This window comes from Mytilus galloprovincialis, chromosome 10 (assembly GCF_965363235.1).
Source record: "Mytilus galloprovincialis chromosome 10, xbMytGall1.hap1.1, whole genome shotgun sequence".
Classification (NCBI taxonomy): Eukaryota; Metazoa; Mollusca; class Bivalvia; order Mytilida; family Mytilidae; genus Mytilus; species Mytilus galloprovincialis.
In genome coordinates, this window is record NC_134847.1 from 1828930 (window position 1) to 1846999 (window position 18070).

Consider the following 18070-nt stretch of genomic DNA (forward strand, 5'->3'; position numbering starts at 1 on the left):
TTTTGAGTACAAAATAACTTACATAGTAAACGATTAATTGAACTCCACTACAATTATTTTTATGTTTGCTCTAAATGAGAATGAAATACTTGCAACTGGCCAATAAGCAAATACAGTCAAAAGTTAATTCATATGTTGCAGATTTAATTTATGATTATGATAATAATTAATAACCGGCATTGAACAAACTAATGGTAATAAATGACCACTTTATCAATTATGTTCCCCATCATAGAATAGCCGTAAACGTTATTTCATTCGGGAAATGAGAGTATTAACGCTAAAAGACGTGAGACGTTCTACCGTGTAATAGTTGACACGTTTTGACGAATATCAATTATCGGACACGTTTGGGGGTTCTGATATCGGACACGTTTGGGGATATTGAATATTACGGACACGTTTGGGGAAAATAGACACGTTTTGGGGAATCGGACATGTTTCGGGGGAAGTACACGTTTGAGAGTGTAACATATTTACTGAAATTTGTTGTCAAAAAGATGTTTTTTAAAGAATATAGACCATAAAAAACAAAGCCTAGGGTGCGGCAACTTGCTCGTGTGGAAAAATTTACTATATGGCAACTTGTATTCAACTGTATGGCAACTTGCTAATTTTTAAATATTTGTTTGCCGTCCTTTCAAAGAAGTTTTATGACCCCTCTTGTAGCCATTTTTGTACGAACTTTTCAAACTTCAATTGTATCAAAACTACAGATATAATGAATAATAGAGATAGGCCATTTTGAAAATATACCAAGGGGAAACTTGATGCAAAGCATTATTATTTACTGTTTCATTACATTTAATAGAAAAAGAGTACTTTGTGGCAAATAAACCAAGATTTTTATAGTAAATCCACAGCCTTTAATACACAAATTTTAGTTATAAAATTTTAAACATGGATTACTCATTTGTTTTTCTATGTTGTGCTAGTGTTTATTTTTTACTAAAAGTCCTTAATAACCTTTAAATTGTAAAAAAAAAACTCGTGCTGAGTCACTAAAGTCGAGCGCACCCTACACAGCTACTTTTGCATAGGTACTATTTCTGTACTTTTTCTGTACTTAAAATCTGTAGTACTGGAAATTTGCTTTTTATATTTAGTACTATTTCTTTACTTTAGAATTATTGTAATATTAAGGTACTTGTATTTTCGAGTACTTGATTTGTACTTAAAATATTTGCACACAAATAATACCAACAATAATCACTGTATTCCATGGTTGAACATCTTTATGAGATTTGAAGAAGACAAACTTTCAAAATGCGGAAAATGTAACCATGCAACAAAAAATCTGTAGTACTTAAATTTGAAGTACAAATCAAGTACTGTAAAACACAGGTACCTAAATATTACAATCATTTGAAAGTAACAAAATAGTACTGAATATTAAAAGTAGATTTCCAGTACTATAGACTTTTGGTACAGAAAAAGTACCTATGCAAAAGTAGCTATGTAGAAGGTGTACTTGAATTGGTTCATATTTATATTTGTTTCAACCAATATCTAAATTTATAAACTTGCTTGAAGGAAATCATTGCTAGCACTGCATGCAATAGTCCTCCATTTATCAAACACCGAATTGTCAAATATGAGAGTAAAAGGGGAAAGGCTGTGGATTTTCTACAAAAATCTTGGATTTATTTGCCACAAAATTCCATTTTGCTATTAAATGCAACCATAATAAAAAATAAAGCTTTGCAGGACGTTTCCCCATGGTATATGTACAAAATGACCTATCTCTACTAATCATTATCTTTGCTGTTTTAGTAGTATTGAAGATTGAAAATTTCGTAATTCGCATAGTTACAGAAGGGGTCATAAACCTTAAGTTCAAATATTTGATAATGCATTGTTATGCATTTGATAAAAATACCATTCGCTTGACAGCATTTAAGATGTATACACAATATAAGACTTGAACTCAGTCCTATAACATCTTTTCCATACCAGATGTATAAAATTTGAATGATACGACATATACGAATACAAATGTTGTAACTTTCGAAAAGGCATGACACCTGTTTCACTGACCTGTTTTTATGCCCCTGACGTAGCGACACGTGTAACCATTTCCGTGCGACCCGTCAAATCTAATAATATCTATAAGGACAGATTGAAATATTTTTCAATTCTGACGGTGCATACTCATAAATTCTTTTGGAAAAATCCACGAAAATATAACTGTTGATTTGATTTGTAATCGGCAAATTCTTATCGTGAAAGAATAAGTCGGGTACACCTTTTTACATCGAGGCGTGCTTAAGTTGCACTTTTTTCTTATAAATAAAAATGATTTTAATTTTAGCATCTATCTAAATATTAGATTATTAACACACATACAAAAATAGGGATAACTGTTTATTTTGAAATACAATAAATTCACATTTATATTCAACCAAATCAGGCCGAGATCCATACCTTTATAAGATTCAAAACAGAGAAGGTGACTGTGTTTGAAAACAAATAAGCACCAATTTTAATTGGCACAATATCACATTAAAATTTACTGAGAAATATTATACATAATAATCTTGAAAATGTACTACAATGAATATTCGGACCAATACACTTCTTCTCACTACCCCTCTATCTACTCCTTTAAGTTTAGGCCAAACTGCCTTAGCAAACAGCCTTTTATTATTTTTTCCTCTGTTAATAAAAAGATTGAGTGAATTTGCTGAAACTAAAAAAGAAATGCAATCTTATTTTCAAAAAGAAACAAGAAAATAAATTCGAAACACAATTCATGATTTATTTCTCCTTACTTTCAATGAAAACAAAGTATTTTCTTCACTTTTCTTTTACAAATAAATCAATTCAGAAATTAAAAAAATAAACAATGTATTTAACCCAGCACATACTTTATGTGTGTGTCCAAAGTATCGATCCTGCAGTTCGGTGGTTGTCGTTGGTTCATCTCTATATCATATTTGCTGTTTTATATAAACTTGTTTTGTTATGAGTGAGGCCGTTAATTTTCTTGTAGAAATTTTCATGTCGAGACTTTTTATAGCCGACTATAAGGTACGAGTTTTCCGTTGTTGAAGGCCGTACGATAGCATATAACTGCTTACATACACTTTATTTGATCCTGATGGGTAGTTATGAGTGGCCGTTCATGTCATTTGCGGGATATTCTATCGCGTTAGAGAAAATAACGCGTTATTTTGTAAAACTATCCTGTTACTTTGTTAAACTAACGCGTTATTTCTTCATTTTATCGCGTTATTGTCCAAAAATAACGCATTATTACAAAAAACTATCGCGATATGTGATTTTTGCTATTTATTTGAAATATTATCAAACTAACGCGTTAATTTTCATAAATAACGCGATATTTATCATTGACGCGATAGTAAGAAATAACGCGTTATGTTGTTAAAATATCGCGTTACTTTGTTAAAATATCGCGTTACTTTGTTAAACTAACGCGTTATTTTGTAAAACTATCGCGTTACTTTGTTAAACTAACGCGTTATTTCTACATTTTATCGCGTAAATGTCTAAAACTATCGCGTTAGTTCTATAAATGTAATTATCTTATTTGCTATCATACAACTTCTCCACTGTTTAAATTTTAAAAAAACCAGCACTAACAAAAGATGAATGGTCGGGTTTTTTTTTTTATTGAACTTACAAAATTTCACCCTAGTAACAACAAATAAGACAACAGTTATTAGTAGTATAACGATATATGAATGTATTTAGGATAATATGGTTGAAAAAAACTGGTTGTACAAAGTCGAAGACGGTACGCAACGACGACTTCTGAACGGAATTTACGGCATATGTTTTATAATATTTGATATGTAGTTTATTTTGTATATTTGTAAGCCTGTAAGCTTTAATATCGACAAAATATCGTCATTTGATATTATCTAAACAGTGATTCATTTCATCTTAAAATTACTATATATTGCAAGACGCCGTACTGTCAAAAGTTGTTATCTTGCAATTCGCCGTATAATAAACCAACAATGTTTTTGTCAATATTCTTTAAAAAACATCTTTTTGACAACAAATTTTAGTAAATATGATGCCACACTATAATAATCTAAAAACGTGTCTGGAAAAATAACGAAAAACAGTTGAATATCTTGACAATGGGGCGACAGATCACGATCGACCTCGAAATTTTCAGGTACTAAGTGGCAAGTTTTGGAGTATAACACAAAATCTTGTCTTAATTTATTTTTTTTTACTTTTCGGCCTAATGATTTAAAGAATTATATATCAGAAAATCATTTCTTCAGCGGCACCCTCATCAAATGAGAGGAAATACTTTAAATTGAATGAATTCTTAACTTGTTTACTTTTTTTCTATTTCTCTCCGCTTCGTTAGTACCCAATTTCCGGTGACGTAGATACACAGTGAGTACGATAAATGGTCGAAAAAAATATTCCTTTGTATTTGACAGTTTTAGAAAATTAATCCTACATTTCATTGCAGTTAAAAAAAATTCGAAGTAATAAATTAACATATATCGTGAGTATTTCAAAGCGCCATTGTTTTGTTATATGGTATTTCTATCGAATATTTTTGGAAACTTTAGATTACATGGCTACTAAAGCTTGTACACAGGAAAAACCATTTGATTGTTTAACTTCCAATAACAATAACAATATACTTTATTTGGAAACACTCAGACACATATTTACATGTGCAACAAGAGCAAAATACATAGTCATTATTATGGTTACTACAAAACGATATATATATGTTAACATATAATCATATAAGTTACAATACTTTAACTAATTTCTTAATGAACAATGATAATGTTTTTAAAGAATTTTGATGTTGCAAAATGAAAGCAGTCCCTTCACTTAGTCAGCTATAAAAGGCCCCGAAATGACAATGTAAAACAATTCAAACGAGAAAACTAACGGCCTCATTTATGTAAAAAAATGAATAAAAACAAATATGTAACACATTTGTTTCTGTTTACATTCAGATACAGTTTGGGTTTAGACTTGAGACACTCAAAGCGCCCCATTGTAAACACTAAGAGATCCCATTGATGTAACAGTAAGAGCGTAATACTTTTACGCCCAATGATGTATTACATAGAGCTCTCAATGGTATAACACTTAGAGCGCTCAAATGGTGTAATATTTATAGCGCAGTTTTGTATCATTTATAGTGCCAAATGGTATAACACTAACAGAGCCGAATAATGTAACTAGTGTTGCTGGCGCAAATTATTGTAGGCACAAAATTCTGTATTTTTAGAAAAATTACTACAGTTGTACGAAAATAAACACAAACAAATACCAAAGGACTGGTTTAAAAGTCCCCCACCTTATTGTTTTATCCTCTCTATTTCTTGAAACAGTCTATGGAACTGAGGACAGGGGGCACTTGAGGTCATGTGTTGTGTTTAATGTTTTGTTTTATTTTTTGTTTTTTATTTTTTATGTAAATTTCGTCATTAGATTGTTGTTATTACATGTAATTGTCATGTCTATGGCCTCCTTATGGGTGTAATTTGCGATAAGTCGTTTTAAGTGTTAAAATACCTAATCAGCAACTTAAAGCTTTAAGTCGGAGATACTCTGTATCTTATCGAAATTAAATTTGAGTTGACAATTAGTGCGATGACACTTTTGAGATATTATTGGAGTCATTGAACTAAGTAAGGTTAAGGATACATATGTCCGCATATGTCTAAACGTAACTATGATTAAACAGATTATATATATATATATATTTCCTGGTGTTGTGAATAGGAATAAACTGCTATGTATGTATATCTATATACTTAATTGTAACCAGTTGCTGAAATAAAAGTGTAAGTACATCCGAAAATTCAAATCATTTAAAACTATTTTCTACGAAAACAAGATCGACAAATAGCAGGACAATTCACTATTGGAATTAACATGCAATTTTTAAAACCATATATTCTATCTATTACAAGTATGCAGATTTGGTATTATTGCCCATGAGACAAACATACAAAAGAGAACAACTGAAGTATTATATATAGGTATGTTACTATAGTACAATATACATTTAGGTCACGACACTACCTTCAGCAATGAGTAAACTCCATATTGTATATGGGAAAACTATAAATTGCTCCAATATGATAAGATGTGAAACAATTTAAACGGGTAAGCAGTTACATATATATGTAGCACATTCCTATTGTTGAAGACTGTTGACTTTTTTGTGAATATGTGATTCCTGCCGTTAGGTTGCTGTTTTGGTGATATATATTCATGATTTATCGTTAAACATAATTGACCTACTAGTTTGACAGCATGACATATTCACTGCTAATTGTCCTGCTAATTCTATTCGTTAGGTTGCTGTTTCAGTGATATATATCCCGTTATACATAATTGACGTATTACTTCAACAGAATGGCGTCTACACTGTTTATTGTCCTGATAATTCTGGTCAACGGATTACAAAGCAATCAATTTGATCTCTATAACACAGACGATGTAATTAAGCGAGAAAGTAGCTTGGACCTCGAACAAAATCCTGAATCAACAGACATAATCATCAAACTCCAACCAGACGGTACTGACGAAGATATCCAAGATATTCTATCTAGATATCCTAAGTTCAAACTGTCAAAACAGGTAAGGCCAAATGATAAATAGCTCAGAATAGCTTGATTAGAAATGCCTTATTTTCATGGATTAAATGTCTTTAACTTGGTCTACCGCTTTAAAATGTTTTCAGCTTTGCGGGTATAATGATTGTGGTATAAATAGAAAACGAGATACAAAATCCCACCAAATATTTTCAGAACAAAAAAATAAGTGTAAATTTTAAATCTTAATTATTTACTAAGCCATCCAATCGTTCGTTCATTCATCAGTTAATTCATCATTCTATTTATTAAGCCATTCAATCGTCCGTTCACTCATCAGTTAATTCATCATTCCGTTCATTTGTCCGTTCACCCATCAATCGATGTATCAATCCATTCATTAGTCCAACTAATTGTCCGTTCACTCATCAGTTAATTCGTCATTCCAATTTTATCCATCTTTATGTCCGTTCACTCATTAGTTAATTCATCATTTCATTTATTAAGCCATCCAATCGTTCGTTCATTCATCAGTTAATTCATCATTCCATTTATTAAGTCATCCAATCATCCGTTCACTCATCAGTTAATTCATCATTCCGTTCATTTGTCCGTTCACTCATCAATCGCTGTATCAATCCATTCATCAGTCCATCTATTTGTCCGTTCACTCATCACTCGTTTCTCTAATTCATTCATTTTAACATTCGTCATTACATTAACCAAGCCATCCAATCGTTCGTTCATTCACCAGTTAATTCATCATTCCATTTATTAAGCCATCCAATCATCCGTTCACTAATCAGTTAATTCATCATTCCGTTCATTTGTCCGTTCACTCATCAATCGATGTATCAATCCATTCATTAATCCATATAAAATTAACGGTACCAATTTTTTGGCACCAGATGCGCATTTCGACAATACATGTCTCTTCAGTGATGCTCGTGGCCAAAATATTTGAAATCTAAAGCTTATATAAAAGATGAAGAGCTATTATCCAAAAGGTCCAAAAAATATAGCAAAATCCGTGAAAGGAATCAGAGCTTTGCATGAGGGCCATCTATTTGTCTGTCACTCATCACTCGTTTCTCTAATTCATTCATTTTAACATTCGTCATTACATTAATCAAGCCATCTAATCATCCGTTCACTTATCAGTTAATTCGTCATTCCATTTTTTAATCCATCTAATTGTCCGTTTACTCATCAGTTAATTCATCATTTTATTTATTAAGCCACCTATTAGTCCGTTCACTCGTCAATCTATTTATTAATCCATCCACTCGTCGTGTCATTAATCACTCGACATACCAAACCATTCATAAGGCCATCTATTCTTCAAACCATCTAATCGTAAGCTCACTCAACAATCGATTCACCTAACGATTTATTGTTTCATATTATCGTCCATTCACTCATCGGTAAATTCATGAACCAGTTCGTTAATCAATATATTCGTCCGTACACTCATCAGTCAATTCATCGATCTAATTACCGATCCAATCATATATTTATTCGAATGTATAGACATTATATACATGTTTAATATTACAGTTTGAATTATTCGGTGAAACGTACTATAAGTTCTCATTGGACGAATCCAAAATTTCAAAGCAGTTAGTAGATGGTACAATAGGACTGAATGAGGATGACAATGATATACTGCACATGACAAATGAAAAGAAGGTACTTGCACAAATTCAATTATTTGTTTTTATTGTTACGGCACAGCCTTCTGATCTGTTATAACTAATGTTCGTTAAAATACTGCTCCTGAGAAAGCTAAGTTAGCATGCAACCATGACAGAGTGTACTCTGAAGAAGTAATCAAACGGTCTAATGAAGTTGATTATATTTCATCTTAATTCTTAAATAGTTATCAAACATTAAAATGTCAGCACATCAATACTAGGTCGATATACTACAACAGGTCAGTATATTCCAACAGGCCGATATATTACAACAGGTCATTATGTAAAAACAGGCCGATATATTACAAAATGTCAGTATATTACAACAGGCCGATATATTGGAACAGTTCGATATATTACTACAGGTTGATATACTACAACAGGTCAGTTTATACTAACATGTCAATATATTACAACAGGTCGATATATTACAACAGGTCAGTTTATCTCAATAGATCAGTATATTACAACAGGTCGATATACTATAACAGGTCAACATATTACAAATAAAGGCAACAGTAGTATACTGCTGTTCAACAGCTCTATATATTACAACATATTGATAAATACGACAGGTCAGTATATTACAACAGGTCGATATATTAAAACAGGTCAGTGTAGTGTATATCAAAATGTCGATATATTACAACTGGTCGATTTATACCAAAAAGCCGATATTTTTAAACAGGTCAATTTATCAGGTATGTAGTCATTTTGTCTTAAAAAGATTTTTTCAAATTCATATTTGTGTTGCATTTTAGGTCAAGTTTCTGGATATAGACAGGAAGGAAATTGAAATGACTTATGCCGACACAGCTAATCTAGACCCGGAGTTGACTGATATGTGGCATTTAGTGAGTAATTATTGTTAAAAGAGGTTTACATAAATTATGTAGTCATTTCTTACCAAAAATACATGAATATAGTTACAATAAACTGCTGTGTGTTTTATAACTATTTTGATATGAACGTCACTGATGAGTCATATGTAGACAAAACGCGCGTCTGGCGTTTTAAATTATAAGCCTGGTACCTTTTATAAATATTTACAACACTGTGTTGATGCCACTGCTGGTGGATGTTTCGTCCCCAAGGGTTTCACCAGCCCAGTAGTCAGCACTTCGATGTTGACATGAATATCAATTATATGGTCATTTGTATAAATTTCCTGTTTACAAAATAATGAACCTTTAAAAATACTAAGGATTTTCTTATCCCAAGTATAGATAACATTAGCCGTATTGGGCATAATTTTTCGAAATGTTGGATCCTCAATGCTCATTAACTTTATACCTCTTTTGCTTTATAACTATTTTGATCTGATCGTCACTGATGAGTCTTTATGTAGACAAAACGCTTGTCTTGCGTATTAAATTATAAGCCTGTTACCTTTGATAACAAATTATATAATGTAGTTCTAAATGGAGTCTTTATAGATGATACTAAAACTTAAAATAATAATCATAATAATCATATCTCATACAAACTCAAATAAAAAAACATAAAAGATTTTTCATGCTGATTACTCAGAGTAGATTTGGTCTATTTTACAGAATGGTGTAATGCGATACACTCATAGAATTGAAGAAGCTTGGGCCTTAGGGTACACAGGAAAAGGTATCACAGTTGGTGTAATAGACACGTTGATGCAAACAAATCATATCGATCTGACAAATATGGTGAGTTACAAAGCAACAGTTACATTTCTCTTTCTGACAAATATGGTGAGTTACCAAGCAACAGTTAGATTTCTCTTTCTGACAAATATGGTGAGTTACCAAGCAACAGTAAGATTTCTCTTTCTGACAAATATGGTGAGTTACCAACCAACAGTTAGATTTCTCTTTCTGACAAATATGGTGAGTTACCAACCAACAGTTACATTTCTCTTTCTGACAAATATGGTGAGTTACCAAGCAACAGTTAGATTTCTCTTTCTGACAAAAATGGTGAGTTACCAACCAACAGTAATATTTCTCTTTCTAACAAATATGGATAGTAACCAACCAACAGTTAGATTTCTCTTTCTGAAAAATATGGTGAGTTACCAACAACAGTTAGATTTGTCTTTCTGACAAATATGGTGAGTTACCAAGCAACAGTTAGATTTCTCTTTCTGACAAATATGGTGAGTGACCAAGCAACAGCTAGTTTTGTCTTTCTGGAAAATATACAGAGTCAGTTCGTTACCATGCAATAGTTTGATTTGTCTTAAGATACACTCAGATCTGACTAATATGGCGAGTTAGTTCGTTACCAAGCAGCAGTTAGATTAGTCTTAAGATACTTACCGATCTAAAAAATATGTAGAGTTAGTTCGTTACCAAGCAAAAGTTAGATTTGTCTTAAGATACACACAGATTTGACTAATATGGCGAGTTAGTTCGTTACCAAGCAACAGTTAGATTAGGCTTAAGATACTTACCGATCTAACAAATATGTAGAATTAGTTCGTTACCAAGCAAAAGTTAGATTGGTCTTAAGATACACACAGATCAGACTAAAATGGTGAGGAAGATCGTTACCAACCAACAGTTAGATTGGTCTTAATGTACACACTAATCTGATTAATATGGTGAGTTACCGAGCAACAGATATATTTCTCTTTCTGCCAAATATGGTGAGTCAGTTCGTTACCAAGCAACAGTTAAAAGTTTTGTCTTAAGGTACATTCTATCTGACAAATATGGCGAGTTAGTTTGTTACCAAGCAACAGTTAGATTGGTCTTGATATACACACTAATCTGACTAATATGGTGAGTTACCGAGCAACAGATATATTTCTCTTTCTGCCAAATATGGTGAGTCAGTTCGATACCAAGCAACAGTTAAAAGTTTTGTCTTAAGGTACATTCTATCTGACAAATATGGCGAGTTAGTTTGTTACCAATCAACAGTTAGTTTTGTTTTAAGATACATACAGATCTAACAAATATGGCGAGTTAGTTTGTTACCAAGCAACAGTTAGTTTTGTTTTAAGATACATACAGATCTAACAAATATGGCGAGTTAGTTTGTTACCAAGCAACAGTTAGTTTTGTTTTAAGATACATACCGATCTGACAAATATGGCGAGTTAGTTTGTTACCAAGCAACAGTTAGATTTGTCTTAAGATACATACAGATCTGACAAATATGGTGAGTTAGTTTGTTACCAAGCAACAGTTAGTTTTGTTTTAAGATACATACCGATCTGACAAATATGGCGAGTTAGTTTGTTACCAAGCAACAGTTAGTTTTGTTTTAAGATACATACAGATCTGACAAATATGGCGAGTTAGTTTGTTACCAAGCAACAGTTAGTTTTGTTTTAAGATACATACCGATCTGACAAATATGGCGAGTTAGTTTGTTACCAAGCAACAGTTAGTTTTGTTTTAAGATACATACCGATCTGACAAATATGGCGAGTTAGTTTGTTACCAAGCAACAGTTAGTTTTGTTTTAAGATACATACCGATCTGACAAATATGGCGAGTTAGTTTGTTACCAAGCAACAGTTAGATTAGTCTTAAGATACTTACCGATCTAAAAAATATGTAGAGTTAGTTCGTTACCAAGCAAAAGTTAGATTTGTCTTAAGATACACACAGATTTGACTAATATGGCGAGTTTGTTCGTTACCAAGCAACAGTTAGATTGGTCTTAAGATACACACAGATCAGACTAAAATGGTGAGGAAGATCGTTACCAACCAACAGTTAGATTGGTCTTAATGTACACACTAATCTGATTAATATGGTGAGTTACCGAGCAACAGATATATTTCTCTTTCTGCCAAATATGGTGAGTCAGTTCGTTACCAAGCAACAGTTAAAAGTTTTGTCTTAAGGTTCATTCTATCTGACTAATATGGCGAGTTAGTTTATTACCAAGCTGCAGTTAGTTTTGTTTTAAGATACATACAGATCTGACGAATATGGCGAGTTAGTTTATTACCAAGCAACAGTTAGTTTTGTTTTAAGATACTTACCGATCAAACAAATATGTAGAGTTAGTTCGTTACCAAGCAAAAGGTAGATTTGTCTTAAGATACTTATCGATCAAACAAATATGTAGAGTTAGTTCGTTAACAACCAACAGTTAGATTTGTCTTAAGATACTTACCGATCTAACAAATATGTAGAGTTAGTTCGTTAACAACCAACAGTTAGATTTGTCTTAAGATACTTACCGATCTAACAAATATGTAGAGTTAGTTCGTTAACAACCAACAGTTAGATTTGTCTTAAGATACTTACCGATCTAACAAATATGTAGAGTTAGTTCGTTAACAATCAACAGTTAGATTTGTCTTAAGATACTTACCGATCTAACAAATATGTAGAGTTAGTTCGTTAACAATCAACAGTTAGATTTGTCTTAAGATACTTACCGATCAAACAAATATGTAGAGTTAGTTCGTTAACAACCAACAGTTAGATTTGTCTTAAGATACTTACCGATCTAACAAATATGTAGAGTTAGTTCGTTAACAATCAACAGTTAGATTTGTCTTAAGATACTTACCGATCAAACAAATATGTAGAGTTAGTTCGTTAACAACCAACAGTTAGATTTGTCTTAAGATACTTACCGATCTAACAAATATGTAGAGTTAGTTCGTTAACAACCAACAGTTAGATTTGTCTTAAGATACTTACCGATCAAACAAATATATAGAGTTAGTTCGTTAACAACCAACAGTTAGATTTGTCTTAAGATACTTACCGATCTAACAAATATGTAGAGTTAGTTCGTTAACAATCAACAGTTAGATTTGTCTTAAGATACTTACCGATCAAACAAATATGTAGAGTTAGTTCGTTAACAACCAACAGTTAGATTTGTCTTAAGATACTTACCGATCTAACAAATATGTAGAGTTAGTTCGTTACCAAGCAAAAGGTAGATTTGTCTTAAGATACTTACCGATCAAACAAATATATAGAGTTAGTTCGTTAACAACCAACAGTTAGATTTGTCTTAAGATACTTACCGATCTAACAAATATGTAGAGTTAGTTCGTTAACAATCAACAGTTAGATTTGTCTTAAGATACTTACCGATCAAACAAATATGTAGAGTTAGTTCGTTAACAACCAACAGTTAGATTTGTCTTAAGATACTTACCGATCAAACAAATATGTAGAGTTAGTTCGTTAACAACCAACAGTTAGATTTGTCTTAAGATACTTACCGATCTAACAAATATGTAGAGTTATGAAAAAAGATGTGGTATGATTGTCAATGAGACAACAAAGAGACCAAAATGACGCAGACATTAACAACTATAGGTCATCGTTCAACAATGAACAAAGCCCATACCGAATAGTCAGCTATAAAAGGCCCCTATAAGACAATGTAAAACAATTCAAACGAGAAAACTAACGGCCTTATTTATATATATATATAAAAAAAAAAAAAAAAAAAAAATTGACGAAAAACAAATATGTCCCACATTAATAAACAACAAACACTGAATTACAGGCTCCTGACTTGGGACAGGCACATACATAAATAATGTGGTGAGGTTAAACATGTTTCCGGGATCCCAACCTTCCCACTAACCTGGGACAGTGGTTTAACAGTACAACATAAGAACGAACTATAAAAAATCAGTTCAAAAAGGCTTAACTCATCAGATGGACAAAAATACCAGAGGACGTGGCCGGGTACTTATACATCCCGACACAAAAAGACACAATGAACAGATTTGAGAGTACTCGCAGTTATCTGACAGCTAGTTCAAAGCCACTAACAACTCATAAAAATAATCATGCATCTAAGACTAAACTATCAATCCGTACACATCCAACATCCACTGGATTTAGTGTAAAGACGTCATAAACAGCCAGATAAAAACACGACCTTTTTAGTATTCTATGTTGTGTCATGTGTACTATTGTTTGTCTGTGTGTCTGTTTCATTTTTAGCCATGGCGTTGTCAGTTTATTTTAGATTTATTAGTTTGACTGCCCCTTTGGTATCTTTCGTCCCTCTTTTAATTACGAAGCAAAAGTTAGAATTTGTCTTAAGATACTTACCGATCTAACAAATATGTAGTGTTAATTCGTTACAAAAAAAAGTTAGATTATATTCATATTTTTCCTCGGAGTTCAGTATTTTTGTGTTTTTACTTTTTTCATACTGATATGACTAATACGGTGAGTTACCGAGCAACATATATATTTCTCTTAAGATATCTGATCTTATCTTATTCAGTTTTATCTTATCTTATCTTATCTTATCTTATCTTATCATATCTTTTTTGTTTACTGTAAAATAATTTTGTAGGATGAATCAAAGTCATATGATTATTACAACGATGACGACGATCCGAACCCGACAGATTCAACCATGTAGTAAGATGATTAATACATATAAGAAAGAAACAATTTAAACCGATTCAGACTAGTTTTAACAAAAACCTTAAAGTACCTCTGATGGTAAGGGTTTACAGGATTTACTGCTGAGAGGGTAACGGACAACAAATAAAAAAAATACATTAAACTTGAGGCATTAAAATAGAATTGCAAAATGAGAAACTCTCGTTTGAAACGACAATGACAGACAACAACATTGGTAATACGATCATTACAGACAACGACATGGGTTTTATGACAACGACAAACAACTCCATGTGTAATACGACCAAGACAGACAACTACATGGGTTTTATGACAATGACAAACAACTCCATGTGTAATACGACCAGGACAGACAACAACATGGGTTTTATGACAACGACAAACAACTCCATGTGTAATACGATCAGGACAGACAACTACATGGGTTTTATGACAATGACAAACAACTCCATGTGTAATCCGACCATTACAGACAACTCCATGGGTTTTATGACAATGACAAACAACTCCATGGGTTTTATGACAATGACAAACAACTCCATGTGTAATCCGACCATTACAGACAACTCCATGGGTTTTATGACAATGACAAACAACTCCATGTGTAATCCGACCATTACAGACAACTCCATGGGTTTTATGACAGAGACAAACAACTCCATGTGTAATACGACCAGGACAGACAACTCCATTGGTAATAAGACAAGGACAGACAATTCCATGGAATATACAAGGACAGACAACTCCATGTAATTTCCCTGGCAGACAACAATAGTTTAACATACAAAGTCAGACAACTTCACGGGTACCGGTATAACAGCAAGGACAGATAACTCTTAGGGTGTTACGACAAGGACAGACAACCCTATGGATAAAGAATGATAGATAACTCCATGGGTATTTCGACAAGGACAGACAACTCATTTGGTAAAATGATCAGGACAGACGACTATATTCATACAACTCTATTGATAATAGAACAGGTTAGACCATTCAATGGGTAACACGACTAGGACAGACACCTCTACGGATATTACGAAAAGGACAAACAACTCAGCATACAGATTGTGGTTTTTTAAACTTTTTTGCCGAATATGAGACAAGGTAGAATAAGGAGTTTCTGGAGTTCAAAAAAGGCATGTTCAGTTACTCATGAAGAAGTTAAAATCCTTGTTGTAATATAAAGTAAATAAACAAGTAATGGTAATCTTTTTATTAGATTGAATAAAGTGAGAGATACAAATTTGACAACCAAACCTAATAACAAACAACAAAAACAAAAACAAAATGGTACAAAACACAACATAGAAAACCATCGCTTGACCAACAGGATCCCTTCGCTCTATAACTGTGTCGCTGCTCCTTGACCAACAGGATCCCTTCGCTCTATAACTGTGTCGCTGCTCCACATTTAACAGCTGTTGTGTTGTTCATTGTTTTTATTCAAATTTAATTATTCATCAAATTGTAAGGCTCGTATGGTGACATAAAAATGATCTTTTGTATTAATTCAGTCACGGAACAACGGTTGCGGGTGTTATAGGTGCAACAAAAGAGAATAACTACTGTGCTGTTGGTGTTGCATACAATACAACACTAGTAGGTAAGAAAACATTAGATTTATTTTGACTATCATCTATCTAGTAGCAATAAGATACTTTCGTCCTGAATTTTACATTTGTCAGTTGCAATGGACGAATTGTACATAGTCTTAACCTGTGAAAGACATTAATGAACTAACAAATATTCATCATAAATGCCGTAATATCGTCTAATGATATTGGATAAGCCATTCATATAAAAGTAGATGTTTTCGTATCACACTCCGTGCAGTTTGATACGAGAAATATCTATATTTATGCCAGAAATAACGGTAGATAAAAGGTCATAACTATAAGATACAATTGGATTAAATAGTTTTTTTTCAAATATGATTTAAATATTGCACTATCTTGCATAATACTATGTTTTGGTAAAAGATGGTACAAAAAAATCCCAATGCACGAAAAGAGACACATTATGTACTCGGTCACACTTTTCACATTTCCCTCTGAATTTGTGACCCAGATAGCAATACTTTGTTGGGCCAACATTGGTGATTGGTTGGCACAGTTGGTAAATAGTTGGCGTTGGCAGCACAACAAGAAACCGACGTTGGCCCAACAAAACTCAGCCAACAGTTATTTTGACACTATTGGCCCCTTGTTGGCCCAACAAAACTCAGCCAACAGTTATTTTGACACTATCGGCCCATTGTTGGCCCAACAAAACTCAGCCAACAGTTATTTTGACACTATTGGCCCCTTGTTGGCCCAACGACTTTCCACCAACTGTCATTTTGGTGTTATTGGCCCAATGTTGGCCGCCTTAATTTGGCCCAACATTTTCTTACCAACTGTTATTTTTAAGTAGCTTGCCCAACGATATTGAACCAATTTTAATCGAACTTTATTTGATTGATTCTAGGTTATCGTAGAGAATATAGATTGTGTTTGAAGGGCATTGGGGACTTATTAAAAAATCAAAAAATCAAATAATAAAGTTAAGTCTTACCAAATAGGACCATTTACCGTCTGTGCCAAGAGCTAGAAAATTCTTAGTATTTTGAATAATTCAAAAGTCTTTAAAACAGTATTTATATAAAAAATCCATATCATTGATATTTCATGACAATATTGAAATATGAGCCAACATTGTGCCAACAATATGCCAACGTATAAAAGTTCTTATCTCCCTGTTTTATACCACAGACTTTAAAATTTGTTTTTAGATATTATTTCAAAGTGTGAACCAAAAAATGTGCTCTTCATTCTCTTTATCTAAATATTTTCAAATCTGTGTAGTCATTTAAAGGTATTTATCTTAATGACTGAATAATTCTATGCACAAACAAAAAATACTTAAAACCAGCCCAAAATAACAAATAAAATTTGAATATAGTTTCTGCTAGTTGATAAACTGATCAACTGAACTCAGCTGCTCATCTGACACGAGTGTAAGTTCACACTCTCCACATGACAACCGAGACTGACTTGCGAACATAATTTACATTATGTACTAGAGATAAATATTTTATGAAACATAACATGAAATGTATGATAAACATATTTGACAGCCTGAAGCTATCGTTGGCATACTGCTGTTTGACCAACATTGACACAACATAGTTTAAAACTAGACGACGTTGGTAGACTGTTGGCAAATAGTTAACATCGTTGGCAGATTGTTGGCGAATAGTTAGTTTTGTTGGCATACTGATGTTGGGCCAACAAAGACCCAACATGTTGGGCCAACTGAGGGCCGATGAGCAAAATGACGTTGGCCCAACATAGTTTTCCAACGTAGGCCCAACAATGTTGCCAACAGAATGCCAACATTGGCCCAACACATGTTTGCTATCTGGGGAGTTACCTGTGTTTGCGTTTATCCTCAAACAAATCATGAAATGAGCATAAACTTACTACTGTTGCCT

The 18070-nt window shown here is 32.8% G+C and overlaps 1 protein-coding gene across 1 annotated transcript; it reads left to right on the plus strand.

Annotated features, from left to right (window-relative positions):
- The first annotated feature begins 6323 nt into the window (after positions 1 to 6323).
- On the plus strand, positions 6324 to 17094 carry LOC143048826 (neuroendocrine convertase 2-like). The gene is made up of 7 exons (XM_076222695.1): positions 6324 to 6600; positions 8112 to 8243; positions 9010 to 9102; positions 9802 to 9927; positions 14525 to 14592; positions 16113 to 16197; positions 17065 to 17094. The coding sequence occupies exons 1-7, from the start codon at positions 6376 to 6378 to the stop codon at positions 17092 to 17094; spliced, it is 759 nt and encodes a 252-aa protein (XP_076078810.1). The 5' UTR covers positions 6324 to 6375.
- The last annotated feature ends 976 nt before the right edge of the window (positions 17095 to 18070 follow it).

Coding starts and splice junctions, on each gene's coding strand:
- LOC143048826 (XM_076222695.1), top strand. CDS start 6,376: ATGGCGTCTACACTGTTTATTGTCCTGATAATTCTGGTCAACGGATTA. Junction 8,244..9,009: donor ACATGACAAATGAAAAGAAG/GTACTTGCACAA, acceptor GTTGCATTTTAG/GTCAAGTTTCTGGATATAGA. Junction 9,928..14,524: donor ATATCGATCTGACAAATATG/GTGAGTTACAAA, acceptor ATAATTTTGTAG/GATGAATCAAAGTCATATGA.